General features: G+C 41.8%; 1 protein-coding gene across 1 annotated transcript; it reads left to right on the top strand.

Moving 5' to 3' along the window:
* Positions 1-460: 460 nt before the first annotated feature.
* LOC120743263 (interferon-induced protein 44-like) lies at positions 461-15,255 on the top strand. The gene is made up of 9 exons (XM_040046848.1): positions 461-563; positions 944-958; positions 7,949-7,969; positions 8,077-8,116; positions 8,654-8,855; positions 8,970-9,125; positions 9,407-9,575; positions 14,219-14,319; positions 14,460-15,255. Exons 1-9 carry the CDS (start codon positions 560-562, stop codon positions 14,616-14,618), a joined length of 867 nt encoding a protein of 288 aa, XP_039902782.1. The 5' UTR covers positions 461-559; the 3' UTR covers positions 14,619-15,255.
* The last annotated feature ends 780 nt before the right edge of the window (positions 15,256-16,035 follow it).

Below are 16,035 nucleotides of genomic sequence, written 5' to 3'. Positions count from 1 at the left end.
AGTTATCCTTGGTGTGAAGACAGATAGCTGTGTTCACATTGATGTCCAGCATTGTAACTTAAAGTGCTGAAGCAAATTTAATCCTTTTAAATGACAGATATTTCTCCTGTACCTCCTCCTGAAGAAATTTGAACATGACAGTTCTGAGGTGAACACAAGCATCAGCAGCACAGCTGTGTCTGAGGTCAAGATGGGGCACATTTGCTTATTTTATACAAAATAATGTGATGATGTTTGGTTATCTTGAGGAGATAGCTCTTCAACTGTCACCAGGTTAACATGTGTGTTTTCTAAATCAGCAGCACATGTTAAAGCAATTCATATACAGCCAGTAAAGCAGTTTAGAGAGAAGACAGAAATATTTACCCGGAGCCGTCTACCACGTGATTTACAGTAAATCCTGTACTTCTCAGCAGCACTGTTTACTTTCACTTTCAGAGAGAGAGAGTGCGTGTGTGTGTGAGAGAGAGAGCGATTGCGTGGACTTACAGTTATCTCCACACTCTTTTGCTATACATCATAGGACACGGTTTAAAATTTTGACTGCTACTACAAGATTATGGGTGAGTCAGAATCAGTTTGTTTTTGGCAGCATTAGTGCATTTTCTTTCCAGTGCTGAGTCTTCTGCTGCTGATAGTGGCATCGCTGGGAACATTAGCAGTGGTAGTTAAAATCTGTACTTCCTGTATTTAATTATCTGCAGTTTATCACAGACATATCAGCTTGATCAAGTAAAACTAATGCCATGGTAAATTTATGGACATGTTTGATGCAATTGGAGTGATTGTTTCTATATTAAAAGCAGTCAGGAAGGGTGCTGTTGGACCTGATTATTGTAGGGTCTTTACCATGCTATGTAAAGCACATTGAGCCAGCTGTTGTGCTGTATGAATAAAACTGAACTGAATTTAATCATTTGATCATCTGGCATTTTCTCTACAGGGGCTACTTCTTGTGGTAAGTGGCGCAAATTGACATTTTCTCACTCTGAATGTTATACATAGAGTTTGACATTTATTTTGCAAACTGACACAAACAAATAGAATTCAGATTATAATACATTTTCATTTGTCTTTAATTAGGCTGGTTTAAAGAAATGAAATCAGCTTTTTTGTACCACTGATGCTGAAAAGTGCAAATCTGTGCATTTTGAACCTCTGAGCTCGACTTTATGTCATGCATAGGGCTGTTTGGTCAGCAAGGCAGGACCCAAATGCAAGACAAATGAAGGACTCTGAGACAATGGAATAAACTAGAGGAAGCAGCTTCACTTGCTGTAACAAGATACTCAGAAACTAAAAAATGCAAAAAAACACAGGCCAGTAGAAACAAGGAGGTAGGAGTTACTGTAGCTCCTGCGAAAACGAAGGTCTCAAATCACAAGTACCTGACTCCGTGGTATAATTCTCAAACACATAGCCTAAAGCAGATAACTCGTAAGCTGGACAGGAAATGGCGTGTCACAAATTTAGAGGATCATCATTTAGCCTGGAGAAATAGTTTGCTGCTTTATAAGAAAGCCCTCCGCAAAGCCAGAACATCTCACTATTCATCACTGATTGAAGAAAATAAGAACAACCCCAGGTTTCTCTTCAGCACTGTAGCCAGGCTGACAAACAGTCAGAGCTCTGTTGAGCCAACCATCCCTTTAACGTTAACTAGTAATGACTTCATGAACTTCTTCACAAACAAAATTATTATCATTAGAGAAAAAATTACCAATAATCATTCCACAGATGTAATATTATCTACAGCTACACTTAGTACCATTGATGTTAAGTTAGACTCTTTTTCTCCAATTGATCTTTCTGAGTTAACTTCAATAATTACTTCCTCCAAACCATCAACCTGTCTTTTAGACCCCATTCCTACAAAACTGCTCAAAGAAGTCCTACCATTAATTAATTCTTCGATCTTAAATATGATCAACCTATCTCTAATAATCAGCTATGTACCACAGGCCTTCAAGCTGGCTGTAGTTAAACCTTTACTCAAAAAGCCATCACTAGACCCAGCAGTCTTAGCTAATTATAGGCCAATCTCCAACCTTCCTTTCATATCAAAAATCCTTGAAAGAGTAGTTGTCAAACAGCTAACAGATCATCTGCAGAGGAATGACTTATTTGAAGAGTTTCAGTCAGGTTTCAGAGCTCATCACAGCACAGAAACAGCTTCAGTGAAGGTTACAAATGATCTTCTTATGGCCTCTGACAGTGGACTCATCTCTGTGCTTGTCCTGCTAGACCTCAGTGCAGCGTTCGATACTGTCGACCATAATATCCTATTAGAGCGATTAGAACATGCTGTAGGTATTACAGGTACTGCACTGCAGTGGTTTGTATCATATCTATCTAATAGACTCCAGTTTGTGCATGTAAATGGAGAGTCCTCTTCACACACTGAGGTTAATTATGGAGTTCCACAGGGTTCAGTGCTAGGACCAATTCTGTTTACATTATACATGCTTCCCTTAGGCAGCATCATTAGAAGACATAGCATACATTTTTACTGCTATGCAGATGACACGCAGCTCTATCTATCCATGAAGCCAGATAACACACACCAATTAGTTAAACTGCAGGAATGCCTTAAAGACATAAAGACCTGGATGGCTGCTAACTTTCTGCTTCTGAATTCAGATAAAACTGGGGTTATTGTACTCGGCCCTGAAAAGCTTAGAAATATGGTATCTAAGCAGATTCTTACTCTGGATGGCATTACCTTGGCCTCCAGTAAAGCTGTGAGGAACCTTGGAGTCATTTTTGACCAGGACATGTCCTTCAACGCACATATTAAACAAATATGTAAGACTGCTTTCTTCCATTTGCGCAACATCTCTAAAGTTAGAAATATCCTGTCTCTTAGTGACGCTGAAAAACCAGTTCATGCATTTATTACTTCCAGGCTGGACTACTGTAATTCATTATTATTAGGATGTCGTAAAAAAGCCTTCAGTTAATCAAAATGCTGCAGCAAGAGTCCTGACAGGGACTAGAAAGAGAGAGCATATTTCTCCTGTTTTGGCTTCCCTTCATTGGCTTCCTGTTAAATCCAGAATTGAATTCAAAATCCTGCTCCTCACATACAAGGTCTTAAATAATCAGGCCCCATCTTATCTTAATGACCTTGTAGTACCATATCACCCTATTAGAGCACTTCGCTCTCACACTGCAGGCCTACTTGTTGTTCCTAGAGTATTTAAAAGTAGAATGGGAGGCAGAGCCTTCAGTTTTCAGGCCCCTCTTCTGTGGAACCAGCTTCCAGTTTGGATTCAGGAGACAGACACTATCTCTACTTTCAAGATTAGGCTGAAAACTTTCCTTTTTGCTAAAGCATATACAGTGGGGCAAAAAAGTATTTAGTCAGCCACCGATTGTGCATGTTCCCCCACTTAAAATGATGACAGAGGTCAGTAATTTGCACCAGAGGTACACTTCAACTGTGAGAGACAGAATGTGAAAAAAAAATCCATGAATTCACATGGTAGGATTTGTAAAGAATTTATTCGTAAATCAGGGTGGAAAATAAGTATTTGGTCACCTCAAACAAGGAAAATCTCTGGCTCTCACAGACCTGTAACGTCTTCTGTAAGAAGCTTTTCTGTCCCCCACTCGTTACCTGTATGAATGGCACCTGTTTGAACTCATCATCTGTATAAAAGACACCTGTCCACAGCCTCAAACAGTCAGACTCCAAACTCCGCCACGGCCAAGACCAAAGAGCTTTCGAAGGACACCAGGAAAAGTATTGTAGACCTGCACCAGACTGGGAAGAGTGAATCTACAATAGGCAAGCAGCTTGGTGTGAAAAAATCAACTGTGGGAGCAATCATCAGAAAATGGAAGACATACAAGACCACTGATAATCTCCCTCGATCTGGGGCTCCACGCAAGATCTCATCCCGTGGGGTCAAAATGATCATGAGAACGGTGAGCAAAGATCCCAGAACCACACGGGGGGACCTGGTGAATGACCTGCAGAGAGCTGGGACCAAAGTAACAAAGGTCACCATCAGTAACACACTACAACGGCAGGGAATCAAATCCCGCAGTGCCAGACGTGTTCCGCTGCTGAAGCCAGTGCATGTCCAGGCCCGTCTGAAGTTTGCCAGAGAGCACATGGATGATACAGCAGAGGATTGGGAGAATGTCATGTGGTCAGATGAAACCAAAGTAGAACTTTTTGGTATAAACTCAACTCGTCGTGTTTGGAGGAAGAAGAATACTGAGTTGCATCCCAAGAACACCATACCTACTGTGAAGCATGGGGGTGGAAACATCATGCTATGGGGCTGTTTTTCTGCCAAGGGGACAGGACGACTGATCCGTGTTAAGGACAGAATGAATGGGGCCATGTATCGTGAGATTTTGAGCCAAAACCTCCTTCCATCAGTGAGAACTTTGAAGATGAAACGAGGCTGGGTCTTCCAACATGACAATGATCCAAAACACACCGCCCGGGCAACAAAGGAGTGGCTCCGTAAGAAGCATTTGAAAGTCCTGGAGTTGTCTAGCCAGTCTCCAGACCTCAACCCCATAGAAAATCTGTGGCGGGAGTTGAAAGTCCGTGTTGCTCGGCGACAGCCCCAAAACATCACTGCTCTCGAGAAGATCTGCATGGAGGAATGGGCCAAAATACCAGCTACTGTGTGTGCAAACCTGGTAAAGACCTATAGTAAACGTTTGACCTCTGTTATTGCCAACAAAGGTTATGTTACAAAGTATTGAGTTGTATTTTTGTTATTGACCAAATACTTATTTTCCACCCTGATTTACGAATAAATTCTTTACAAATCCTACCATGTGAATTCATGGATTTTTTTTTCACATTCTGTCTCTCACAGTTGAAGTGTACCTCTGGTGCAAATTACTGACCTCTGTCATCATTTTAGGTGGGGGAACTTGCACAATCGGTGGCTGACTAAATACTTTTTTGCCCCACTGTAGCTAGGGCTGGACCAGGTGACCCTGAATCCTCCCTGCCAGGGATTCCCATGATGCATTGAGTTTTTCCTTTCCAGTCACCTTTCTCACTCAGTATGTGTTAATAGACCTCTCTGCATTGAATCATATCTGTTATTAATCTCTGTCTCTCTTCCACAGCACGTCTTTCATCCTCTTTTCCTTCTCTCACCCCAACCGGTCGCAGCAGATGGCCGCCCCTCCCTGAGCCTGGTTCTGCCGGAGGTTTCTTCCTGTTAAAAGGGAGTTTTTCCTTCCCACTGTCGCCAAAGTGCTTGCTCATAGGGGGTCATATGATTGTTGGGTTTTTCCTCTGTATCTACTGTACAATATAAAGCGCCTTGAGGCGACTTTTGTTGTGATTTGGCGCTATATAAATAAAATTGAATTGAAATTGAATTGAGTTAACCAGTTTTAAGGTTCTTCTTATGAGAAAAGACCAATGAGCTCACAGTATCAATTTTCTTCAATTTATCGAAGGTTGAAGTTAATAACGGCGCTGTGTCCCTTTCCTTCAGTAAGCCAACTACATGTCATGTTATGCATTTTGGCAGGCGAGATTCAACCCAACAGCAGGACTCACAGGAAACTAGGAGAGAACTTAGGACGGCAGCTTTATTGCTGTAGCACAGACATAACATAAGAGTCCATGGCTCTTATGTTTGGATTTTCAAACAAGAAACTACGAACATAAAAACTAGGAACCTAAACTGGGATCGAGAACTAGGGAAAATACAAAGAGCACTGAGGAAACACAAAGCATGGAGAGGGTATGACGCGACAATGACAGACAGAAACACAGGGCATAAATACACTGAGGGAAAAACAAGGGAATGAGACACAAGAAGAGAGCACAGCTAGAAGTATTTAGACATAACAAGACATGAGGAAGAAAAACTAGACACATGACAGAGACACAGACTTGACACTGAACAAAGGGAACACGGAGCACAGAGACAGGAGTGACATGAGACACGACTGACTGGGGAACAAAATAATAAACATGAAGACCAAACAAACCCTACACTAAACACGAGGACACAGGAACAAAACCTAAGTACAAGAATTTACAGAGCAAAGAAGAACTAGCATGCTCGAAATACAAAACAGAAACCAAAACACTAGTGATCGTAAACTGGCATGAAATCACAGATTAATAACAATAATAACTCAGTCAAAACACTGAGTCACAGACCCAGGACTGTGACACTATACATGAACAGTGTTGGACAAGTTACTTTGAAAAATTATTAGTTATAGTTACTAGTTACTTCTTCAAAAAGAGTAACTGAGTTAGTAACTGGGTTACAATATTTAAAAAGTAACTACTTACTGGGAAAAGTAACTATTGCATTAATTTAAAAAAACATTTAATCCTCTGGGGTCCAGGGTATAATTGGTTGTTCTTGACTACTTTTGGTTTTACCTCTACGTTTGGCCTTTAAATCGATTTGCCTTGCCCTGTTTGGTTTCATTATTTTCAGCACAACCTCACATTCTGTATTAACACAATTGATCTAAAATTAGACAAAAAACCACAAATGTGTTTAACAAATCATTTTCATAACCTGAAATTCAAATATAAATTGTATATTTTAAAAACCTATGCACAAGTTTTGCAAACAACAAAGTTATATGCAGTAATTTACCCTAAAATGCAGGCAAGGCAGAGGGTTTTGTAACCATTTCAAACTATTTAGAGAACAATCAGGTGCTCTGCATCAAATAAGATGCCAAACAAATTATCTGTGTCACTGAAAAGCTATTTCTGTCCATTATAAGACAGAGAAGCAGGCCTGACAACAGGTGTATCATTCCTCATTCCTTGCCTCATTGTTCTGACAAACACAACAAAAATAACGACTACACTACACACTAACTACACAAGACAACACACTAACTACACACTAACACTAACTACACACTAACACTAACTACTGTCAGACCTGACATGGACTGCCCACATTCAGGTCCAGACCAAAAAGGCTAGGCAGCGCCTGTATTACCTACGACAACTGAGGAAGTTCAGGGTCTCTCCATGCTCTCTGTGGAAAGCATCCTCACACAGAACATGACATCGTGGTTTGGGAACAGCTGTGTGAAGGACCAAAAAGCTCTCCAGAGAGTGATCCATACAGCAGAACGCTGCTGCAGGATTGCTCTCCCCCCCCGCTTCAGGACACCTACACCAGGAGATGCCGGACTAGAGCAGCGCAGATACTGAAGGACCCGTCCCATCCTGGCAACAAACTGTTCCAACTTCTGCAATCCGGTAAGGACAGAGAGACTCAAGAGGAGCTTCTATCCCCAAGCCATCCGGGCCCTAAACACACAGACCCGCCCTCTCACATCATCTATAATTGACTGAGACAGGACTCTCTTCCAGACACTCTAAACCCAGGCACAATGTACATTTCAAATTCCTTTAATTTTAAATATGTTTATATTGTCTATCCTGTAAAATAGTCAGATGTCTATTCTTATTAATGTACAGAATTCACCTGCCTGCTGCTACTACTGCACATTCACCCAATGTATATACTATATATATATATATATATAATGTTCTTCCTCTACCCCCCCCCCCCATTTTTGCACATGTCGAGGAGCGTGTCAGGTTACATTTCACTGTGTATTATACTTGTATAACTACGCATGTGACAAATAAAGAACCTTGAACCTTGAATCTTGAACTACACTCCAAACACACTAAGCCTCACACATCTCTATTGTCAAAACTCTCTCTCTCTTTTGCTCTCTCTCCGCCTCCTAAAACTTCCCCCTCTTCATAAGTAATCAAATATCACATGTTGCCATATCATTTTTTGATATGTTGCCATGGTGCATTTTTCCACCAATTGGAAATTGGGGGTTGTTTTGTTTGTGCTTGCAAGCGGAGAGTACTTTCGACAGCTGGGATAAGTTTCATTAACATGCACAGTTTGTATGCATGAATGTTGACTTAATATTTTTCTCTCTTCTAAAGTTGAGACTCCACCCTCTCTTGGTGAGTCCGATGATTTCTAATTATTATTCAGATAAAATACCCTCATTATTCTCACTCAACAATGATATGAATGAATTTGTCTCTTTTTTCTTTCGGCTTCCCTTTAGCTGGATGCATGGATGAACCATGGAGAACAGTTTCTTGGGGGTGAGCTTCTTTTCACACATAGTTGAATACATCATTAATGCAGAATGAGCAGTTGGAACCAGCTGAGGACTAGTTAATAATATCACTTACTCCTCTCATCCTCTTTCAATGCAGCACAGATAAAAGTGTTCCAGCATAAACTGTCAGGAGTTTCAGCACAGCAGTGCGGAGCATGTTTTACTAGGCAGCCATTAAAACTTGAAGCCTTCATGTTTTATTTCTAGAGAACACGATGCTACTGTAGACGTCCCAGCGCATGAGTAGGCTGGCACAGTTCATTGCAGTTCAAACAGGTTTTATTTTTCTTTGCTTTGCAGCTTCCCACTTTAACTTTTTGTAACACGCCAACATTGTTTCCCTTATTCTGTCTCCCGAATAAGTGAAACACAGACACCTCTATCCCAGTTAGCTACTGTGTGAAATAGGAGAGACACACTTAGACGATGGCTGGCAGCTGTGCTCCACCCCTCCCCTGCATCTGAGCTACGAACCACACCACAACCGACTTACATCATGTTATTTTTTTATTTTGAACAGAAATAACCAGGAAGCACTTCAGTATGTGCAGGAATACAAGCCTGAAGAAAACAGAGTCAAACACCTCCGAGTTCTTCTGTACGGGCCCGTTGGATCTGGAAAGTCCAGTTTCATCAGCTCTGTCAGCACTGTCCTGCGAGGCAGAATTGCGATTCCTGCTGCAGCCAGTGCAATAACTTCTGACAGAAGTTTCACTACAAGGGTAAGAAAACTTCAAAGCTTCAGCTCACTGCTTCTTCAAACTGTTCCTTTATGTTTGTTGCAGAGGGAGAAACAATAGACTTCACTGTCAATAAACTAACTGTTTCTCTTTTAGTATCAAACTCATAAAATAAAAGAAGGAAGAGGAAACTCAGCTACAGTTTACCCTGTGGTCTTCAATGATGTCATGGGTCTGGAGGGGACTGACTCTGGTGTTCATCCTGATGACATCAAACTGGCCATGATGGGTCACGTGAAGGAAGGTCACCTGGTACATCTGCCTTTTCATTATTTCATTCAATGACATTCAATGAGAGCTGTGATCTATGTACATTAAGAGTTTTCAGTAGACTAGTGATAGTACTTACCTTCAGTAACAGACTGGAAGGAGTCCTGTGACACAGTTAAACTCTAACAGCTACATGGATTCACTGCTTCAAACATCAAAGTATGAATAAGATTAATAAACAGCTTCTATCTGCAGCTTCAAACTTCCATGAGACAGACCAACTCCTGGCTATTTTTTTTAATGTTTTTTTACTGGTTTTCTAGTTCAACCCAGTGGCTCCACTGTCAGAAAACCATCCCGAATACAACCCGACCCCCTCGGCAGAAGATAAAGTTCATGTTCTGGTCTGTGTGCTTTCTGCGAACGCATCAGAAATTAAGGACTCAGTTCTGGAGAAGATGTACAGAGTCAGACAGATGGCCAGTGACCTTGGTAAGAGCTCATCAGCATCTTCTCACAGAGCAGCAGCTTTCCCCTGTCCACTCACGAATCTGGACAGGACCAAGAGTTATAGCAAGTTTAAGAAAAGATTTCTCGGTCAATTGTGGAATAAGATGTGAAATATTAAGTCAAATATTTGGCCAAAGTTCAGGACAAACATCGCATGTTCTGAGTTTAGTGAAGACTGTTGTAAATCAGGGGCTTAAAAATAAGTTGAAGTTAGGTGAATAATATATACATTCAAGATTAAAGATTCTTTATTTGTCACGTGCATGTTTATAAGATAAGATAAGATAAGATAAGACTTTATTGATCCCACGACGGGGAAATTTTTGCGTTACCTCAGCTCAGGTACAGATGTCAGAAGGAAATACAAAAATACAAATAAGTACAACCAATGAAAAAAGTAAGATAATACACTATGTACAATGGTAGCACACACAGTATGTGATTATGGATATGGCTGTGGAAATATGCAAGACAAACTATATAGCTTAACATAACTTTTGTACCACTACTATTCCTATATATAGACATGTACACACACACACACACACACACACACACATGTACACATTAAATATACATATGTATACATATACATACATGTATACCTACACATGTCCATACACATAGAAGGTCCATTATGCATGAAGTGGTGACCGTGGATGTTCACAGTGTCCAGTGACTTATGACATCGTGATTGCGGAGTTATAGAGTCTAACTGCTGTTGGGATGAATGATCTGCGAAAGCTCTCCTTCCTGCAGCGAGGGTGTTTCAGTCTCTGACTGAAGGAGCTGCTCAGCCCACTCACATACTCGTGCAGTGGGTGATGTGGGTTGTTCATGATGGATGTCAGCTTTACTAACATCCTCCTCTCGCCAACCACCTCCACAGACTCCAGAGGACATCCCAGTACGGAGCGAGACGTCCGAACAAGTTTCTTAATCCTGCTTCTGTCCTTGCATCCACTCCCCCAGCAGGCCACTGCATAGAAAAGGGCAGATGCTACCACAGTGTCATAGAATGTCCTTAATAGAGTCCTGCAGACTCCGAAGGACCTCAGTCTCCTCAGCAGGTGGAGTCGACTCTGGCCCTTCTCATACAGGATGTCTGTATTTGTAGTCTGGTCCAGTTAATTGTTGAGGTGAACACCCAGGTACTTATAAGAGTCCACTATCTCAATGTCTTTCCCTTGGATGTTCACCGGTGTTGTAGGGGGTGACTTCCTCCTGAAGTCTATGATCATCTCCTTTGTCTTGCCGGCGCTGATTTAGAGTACGTTGGTCTCACACCAGCCAACAAAGTCACTGATGACCCCCCTGTATTCCTGATCATTCCCGTCTGATACGCATCCAATGATGGCTGTATCATGTGAGAACAGATGGCAATCGTCCAACTTATTACAGAATCCTGAAGTGTAAAAGCTGAACAGGAAAGGTGAGAGAACCGTGCCCTGTGGTGCCCACGTGCTGCAGATTACCACCTCGGACACACAGTCATGGAGCCTCACATACTGTGGTCTGTTGGTAAGGTAGTCGATGGTCCATGCAGTCAGCTATTTGCCTATTCCGGCTCCCTCCAGCTTCCCTCTCAATAGTGTAGGTTGGATGGTGTTGAAAGCACTGGAGAAGTCAAAAAACATGATCCTCACAGTGCTCCCCGCCTGCTCTAGGTGATCGGTGTAACAGGTAGATGACAGCGTCATCCACCCCAATTCCAGAACGGTAGGCGAACTGCAGAGGGTCCATCACTGAGCCCACCAGTGGCCGAAGGTGGTGCAGGATGAGCCTTTCCAAGGTCTTCATCAGATGAGAAGTCAAGGCCACAGGCCTGAAGTGATTTATTCAGTGATTATAGAGATATAACACACAGTCAAATGTGACCTGATACACTCCTCGACTGTACAAAACAGAGAGAGACAGAACTTTTTGTACAGTGAATGAGTAAATACATAGAGGACATTATGTGCAGCAAGTGGGTGAGTTATGTATGTTATATAAATAAAGATAAAATACACTGAACAAAAATATAAATGCAACACTTTAGTTTTTGCTCCCATTTTCCATGAGCTGAACTTAAAGATTTGGAAAATTTTCTACATAAATCAAGGACCCATTACTATCAAATATTGTTCACAAATCTGTGTGGCCTTTATTTATATACTGAATGCTATTGACACCCTTTTCTCAACGAGAAGTCTGGGCTCGGGAGAGCCCGAGTGCCCCGGAGGTACTTTCCCTGCCGGATACACGATGGACGGGTGGAAGAAATGGAGGATCGTGTGCCTGGCGGGACTGTCGATCGAGGACGCTGAAGACATCTACCTATTCAGAACCATGATAACAGGGTTCTTGCTGATCGGAGCTGGCTTGGCCCTGGCTTATCGGAGAATTAAGAGAGTGGAACCGGCTGTTCAAACCCCCCCAAGGCTGCCCGCTGGGATTGAAACGATGGGACGAGGCGCGACTTCTCAGAATGGGCTCACTGAGTGTAGCATGGATAAGATCTTGGAGAAGCTTACGGCTGCCGTGAATACTCAGAATAAGACCTCTGAGCGTAAATTGGATTGCATCATGGAGAAGTTCACTCAGAATAACACCTCTGAGTGAAAGTTGGATCACATCTTGGAGCAGCTCACTGCGGTTGTGAGTTCTCAGAATCGGCTCTTTGAGCACAAGAATGACAAGACCACGGAGCGCAAGTTTGATAACATCATGGAAAAGCTCGCGGCTCCCCAACGGGAGATTGAGAGACCAGTGTTGGAGTGTTAAAGAACAGCTTTGAAATTCTCATCATTTGTTCGCATAAAAAGAAAAACCACCATCATAATGCGGCTATCCCTTCGGCGCCAGCTGTGGGCTCAAGGCTGGAGCTGAACAGAAACACCCTGTTACGTCCCCCCCACCATGGTGGAGGCAAAGGTAGGAAGGAGACAGCAACACTGGACAACCACAATCAATGAAGGAGGAAGACCACAGAACAGTTAAGTATCAGGCAGGATTTATTGGTTGCTTGCCTGGATAGGCGACTGTGGCTCAGGGGGTTGGGAAGCGTATCTGTAACCGGAAGGTCGCCGGTTCGATCCCCGGGCTCTCTGTCCTGGTTGTTGTGTCCTTGGGCAAGACACTTTACCCTACTGGTGTTGGCCAGAGGGGCCGATGGCGCGATATGGCAGCCTCGCTTCTGTCAGTCTGCCCCAGGGCAGCTGTGGCTACAACCGTAGCTTGCCTCCACCAGTGTGTGAATGAATAGCGGCATTGTAAAGCGCTTTGGGTGCCTTGAAAAGCACTATATAAATCCAATCCATTATTATTATTATAGTCAAACTTAACAACAGAAAAGAGGTGGGGGAGGAGGACTGGGGGTTGATCCAAATCAAAGAAATTAATAAAACAAAAAGAGGTCGATAGCTTCCAGGGCCTAACTGAAAGAAAAAATGCAAAACAAAAGGCCTACCTAGCTACTCGACAAAAGGTCAGTGAAAACATACAAGAGTGGCATCAACCGCATAACCTAGTGTGACTAACAGAGTAAAACCTACAACCAGTGTATAGGGTACCCCAGCTTACCTGTCCAGCCTCCCACCACACACAATATAAAGAAGCCTGTTCGCAAATGTTTGTCAAAGCAGAAAACAGCAGCCCACCAGCTGGCCAGGGAGCTGCTCATTTGTAGTAATCCTCAGCGTGTGATTGGCCAACTGGGCCCAGACCAGCCAATAGACACATGCCAATCAACTTCGAACTGGCCAATAGGTGGAGGCTTGACACCTGAAAGATAAATAGAACACAAAAGCAAAGCCACACCCCTTGGCACGTAACACACCCTGATAACGACTGTGTTTAGACTGTTCTTCCCATTCCATGCAAAGCCACCTGGGTTGGCTGGAAGACTCTTTACTTAGCCTGGCAGGGCGAAGGACACTGTCTCAGCTGAACTCTGGACACACACACACATACACATACACTGATACACACTCACTCATCCCTCCTCCCTCTCCAAACGCCTTCGATGCTTGTCCCCTCCTGGAGAACACGGCGGGTCTGGGCCCAGCTCTGGAAAAATAGCTGTAGGGCAGGATGGCTGCTGTGTTTGCTTCAGACAACTCCTCACCCCCTATCCACCCCTGTTGCTTGTCACGTGCTTCATAATGTTGTGATGTGGACATTTATGTGCTCTTTGTGCAGAGGATTTTTTTTGTTTTCTGTTCTCATGCTTCTTAGACATTTTTTTAAGTATGTGAAGTACTACTAGAGGTTTGTGGTATGGGGTAAATAGCCCACCAAGTTTGAGACTTTATAATGCTATTATAAAGTCCAAACATGAGCATGAGTGCCAAAAACACTCATGCAAAACCAACAATTTCAAAGAAATGGCACACATCTCAAACATGCTAATCACAACAGATGGAAATTAGCCCTTGGCTATAATCTGGTATGTTTACATTCATGTAATTTTTTTTTTTTTACATTTATGTTCATTAACATGCACTGTCCTAAATAAATAAATAAATAAATTTCTTTTTAACCATGTTTGAAGTCTCAAACAGGCAGGAATGAAGAAATAAACAGCAGAAAGGAAACCGGAAAATAAAGATTTTCAATTGTTGACATAATGTTTCCACCTGCAGGGATTCCTCATGTGATGATAGTTACAAAAATTGATGAGGCCTGTCCTGAAGCTGAAGGGGACCTGAAGAACGTGTATAAAAGCAGATACCTGAAGAAGAAGGTGAGCATCTCTGACTGTACAGAAATATGATGATAAAGCAGAAGCACCTTAAGGCAACTGTTGTTGTGATTGGTGGTATATAAATTAAATTGAATTGAATTGAAACCCTGAACATGATGCGGTGTTTCTTTAATTCTCAGATGGAAGAGTTCAGCTCAGAGGTGGGAATCCCAGTGAACTGCATCTTTCCCGTGAAGAACTACCACAGTGAAATCAACCTGAAGCCCAATGTTCACACATTGATTCTGAGTGCGCTCAAACACATTATTGACTTTGGAGATGATTTTATTGAGAAATAGTAAATGTCTGATTTTGGAACCAGGGGTGCATCCAGGTGGAAGTGAAAGATTAGAAAAATCAAAAGTCATGTGAGAATATTATGCTATCATATGTTACATTTTAACTGTAATCAAAATGATTGAATCATGATAATGCTGTAGGCCACATTATACTTGTTATTATAGATTGTGTAATCATTATGTAGTTTTAGTTTGCATTATACCTTTGAGTTAGAAGAATGTGAAAATCATTAGATTTATTAGATTGCTTTGTATTATCCTATACTGCTGATTTACTGTGAATGAGTTACACTGTTTTATGACATTTCATACTGCTGATTTATGAAGAGAAGATTGTGTGCAGGGAGTCAGGGCCTTGCTTTTCTGATAGTAGAGAGAACAGAGCACACTGCACGGGAGCTTCACCCCCACCTTTGTTGGAAGCAGAAAGACAGGGACCCAAGGTCATAACTCAGGCTCACCGAGAGTTAGAAAGTATGTGGATGTGGACACCAGAGGCTATAAGAGTTTCAGTAACGCTCCACCATTTTGAGATTTGCTGTGATCCTCTTCATGCATGTCTCCCCATCCGGATGGTATACGCTCAAAAGTGTTTGTATGGAATAATAAGAATTGTATGGAATAAAACAATTGTTGATTGAGCATTTATACACCGAGTGTTGTTCTTCCTTCAGCCCAAAGATCAAAGAATTGGGAGATTTAACAGTCATCATGAATAACAAAGCACTGTTTGAAAGATTGACAAAAGTTAAGGTAAAGGACAGAAGATTAATGTATAAATATCCACTGAAAAGTCTGAGCAGGTAATAATGACAATAACAAAATCTACTGCTAGTGTCTGATATATATTCATCTTAAGGATCTGTAATGAGTGTGTTTGTACATCTTGTTCTTTGTTCCACCACATCAAAAACCTCTGTATCAGGAATCATAAAGAAGCGTGGAGATTACTTCCAGCTTAAACTATATATTTTACTCCCTTCTTCACTCTGTCTAAAAATATAATATATGGAAAAAGAGATCACGTGGGCCTGTCTGAAAACAGACCTTCCCTCAGATATAACAGAAAAAGTAAAAACATCATTCACCTACAATATGAGTTCAACAATCCATTATAAAGTCCGCCACAACAATCTAATACACAGTTCTGAATTAGAGCAAAATATGAGATTGAGGTGGAGAGATATGTCTGACATTTGTGATTGGGGACATGACTTATTATTATAAATGGTCTTTGAATAAAGTTGTACTTAACCTTTGACCCATTCACTATTTTCATGAATGCTGGTACTATTAAAACATCTCCTTTAACAGCTCGTGCCAGTGATTTATATTTTCACAGCTTTTTCAGGATATGGGACAATTAAAACATAATAAACTGTATGTAAACACTTTCAGTTGAGTGTAGCATTGCTTG

This window comes from Simochromis diagramma, unplaced genomic scaffold, assembly GCF_900408965.1.
Source record: "Simochromis diagramma unplaced genomic scaffold, fSimDia1.1 OVJJ01000192.1, whole genome shotgun sequence".
In the NCBI taxonomy this organism is placed as follows: Eukaryota; Metazoa; Chordata; class Actinopteri; order Cichliformes; family Cichlidae; genus Simochromis; species Simochromis diagramma.
The sequence above is the reverse complement of the archived record's forward strand: the minus strand, read 5'-3'. Positions and strand labels throughout refer to the sequence as shown.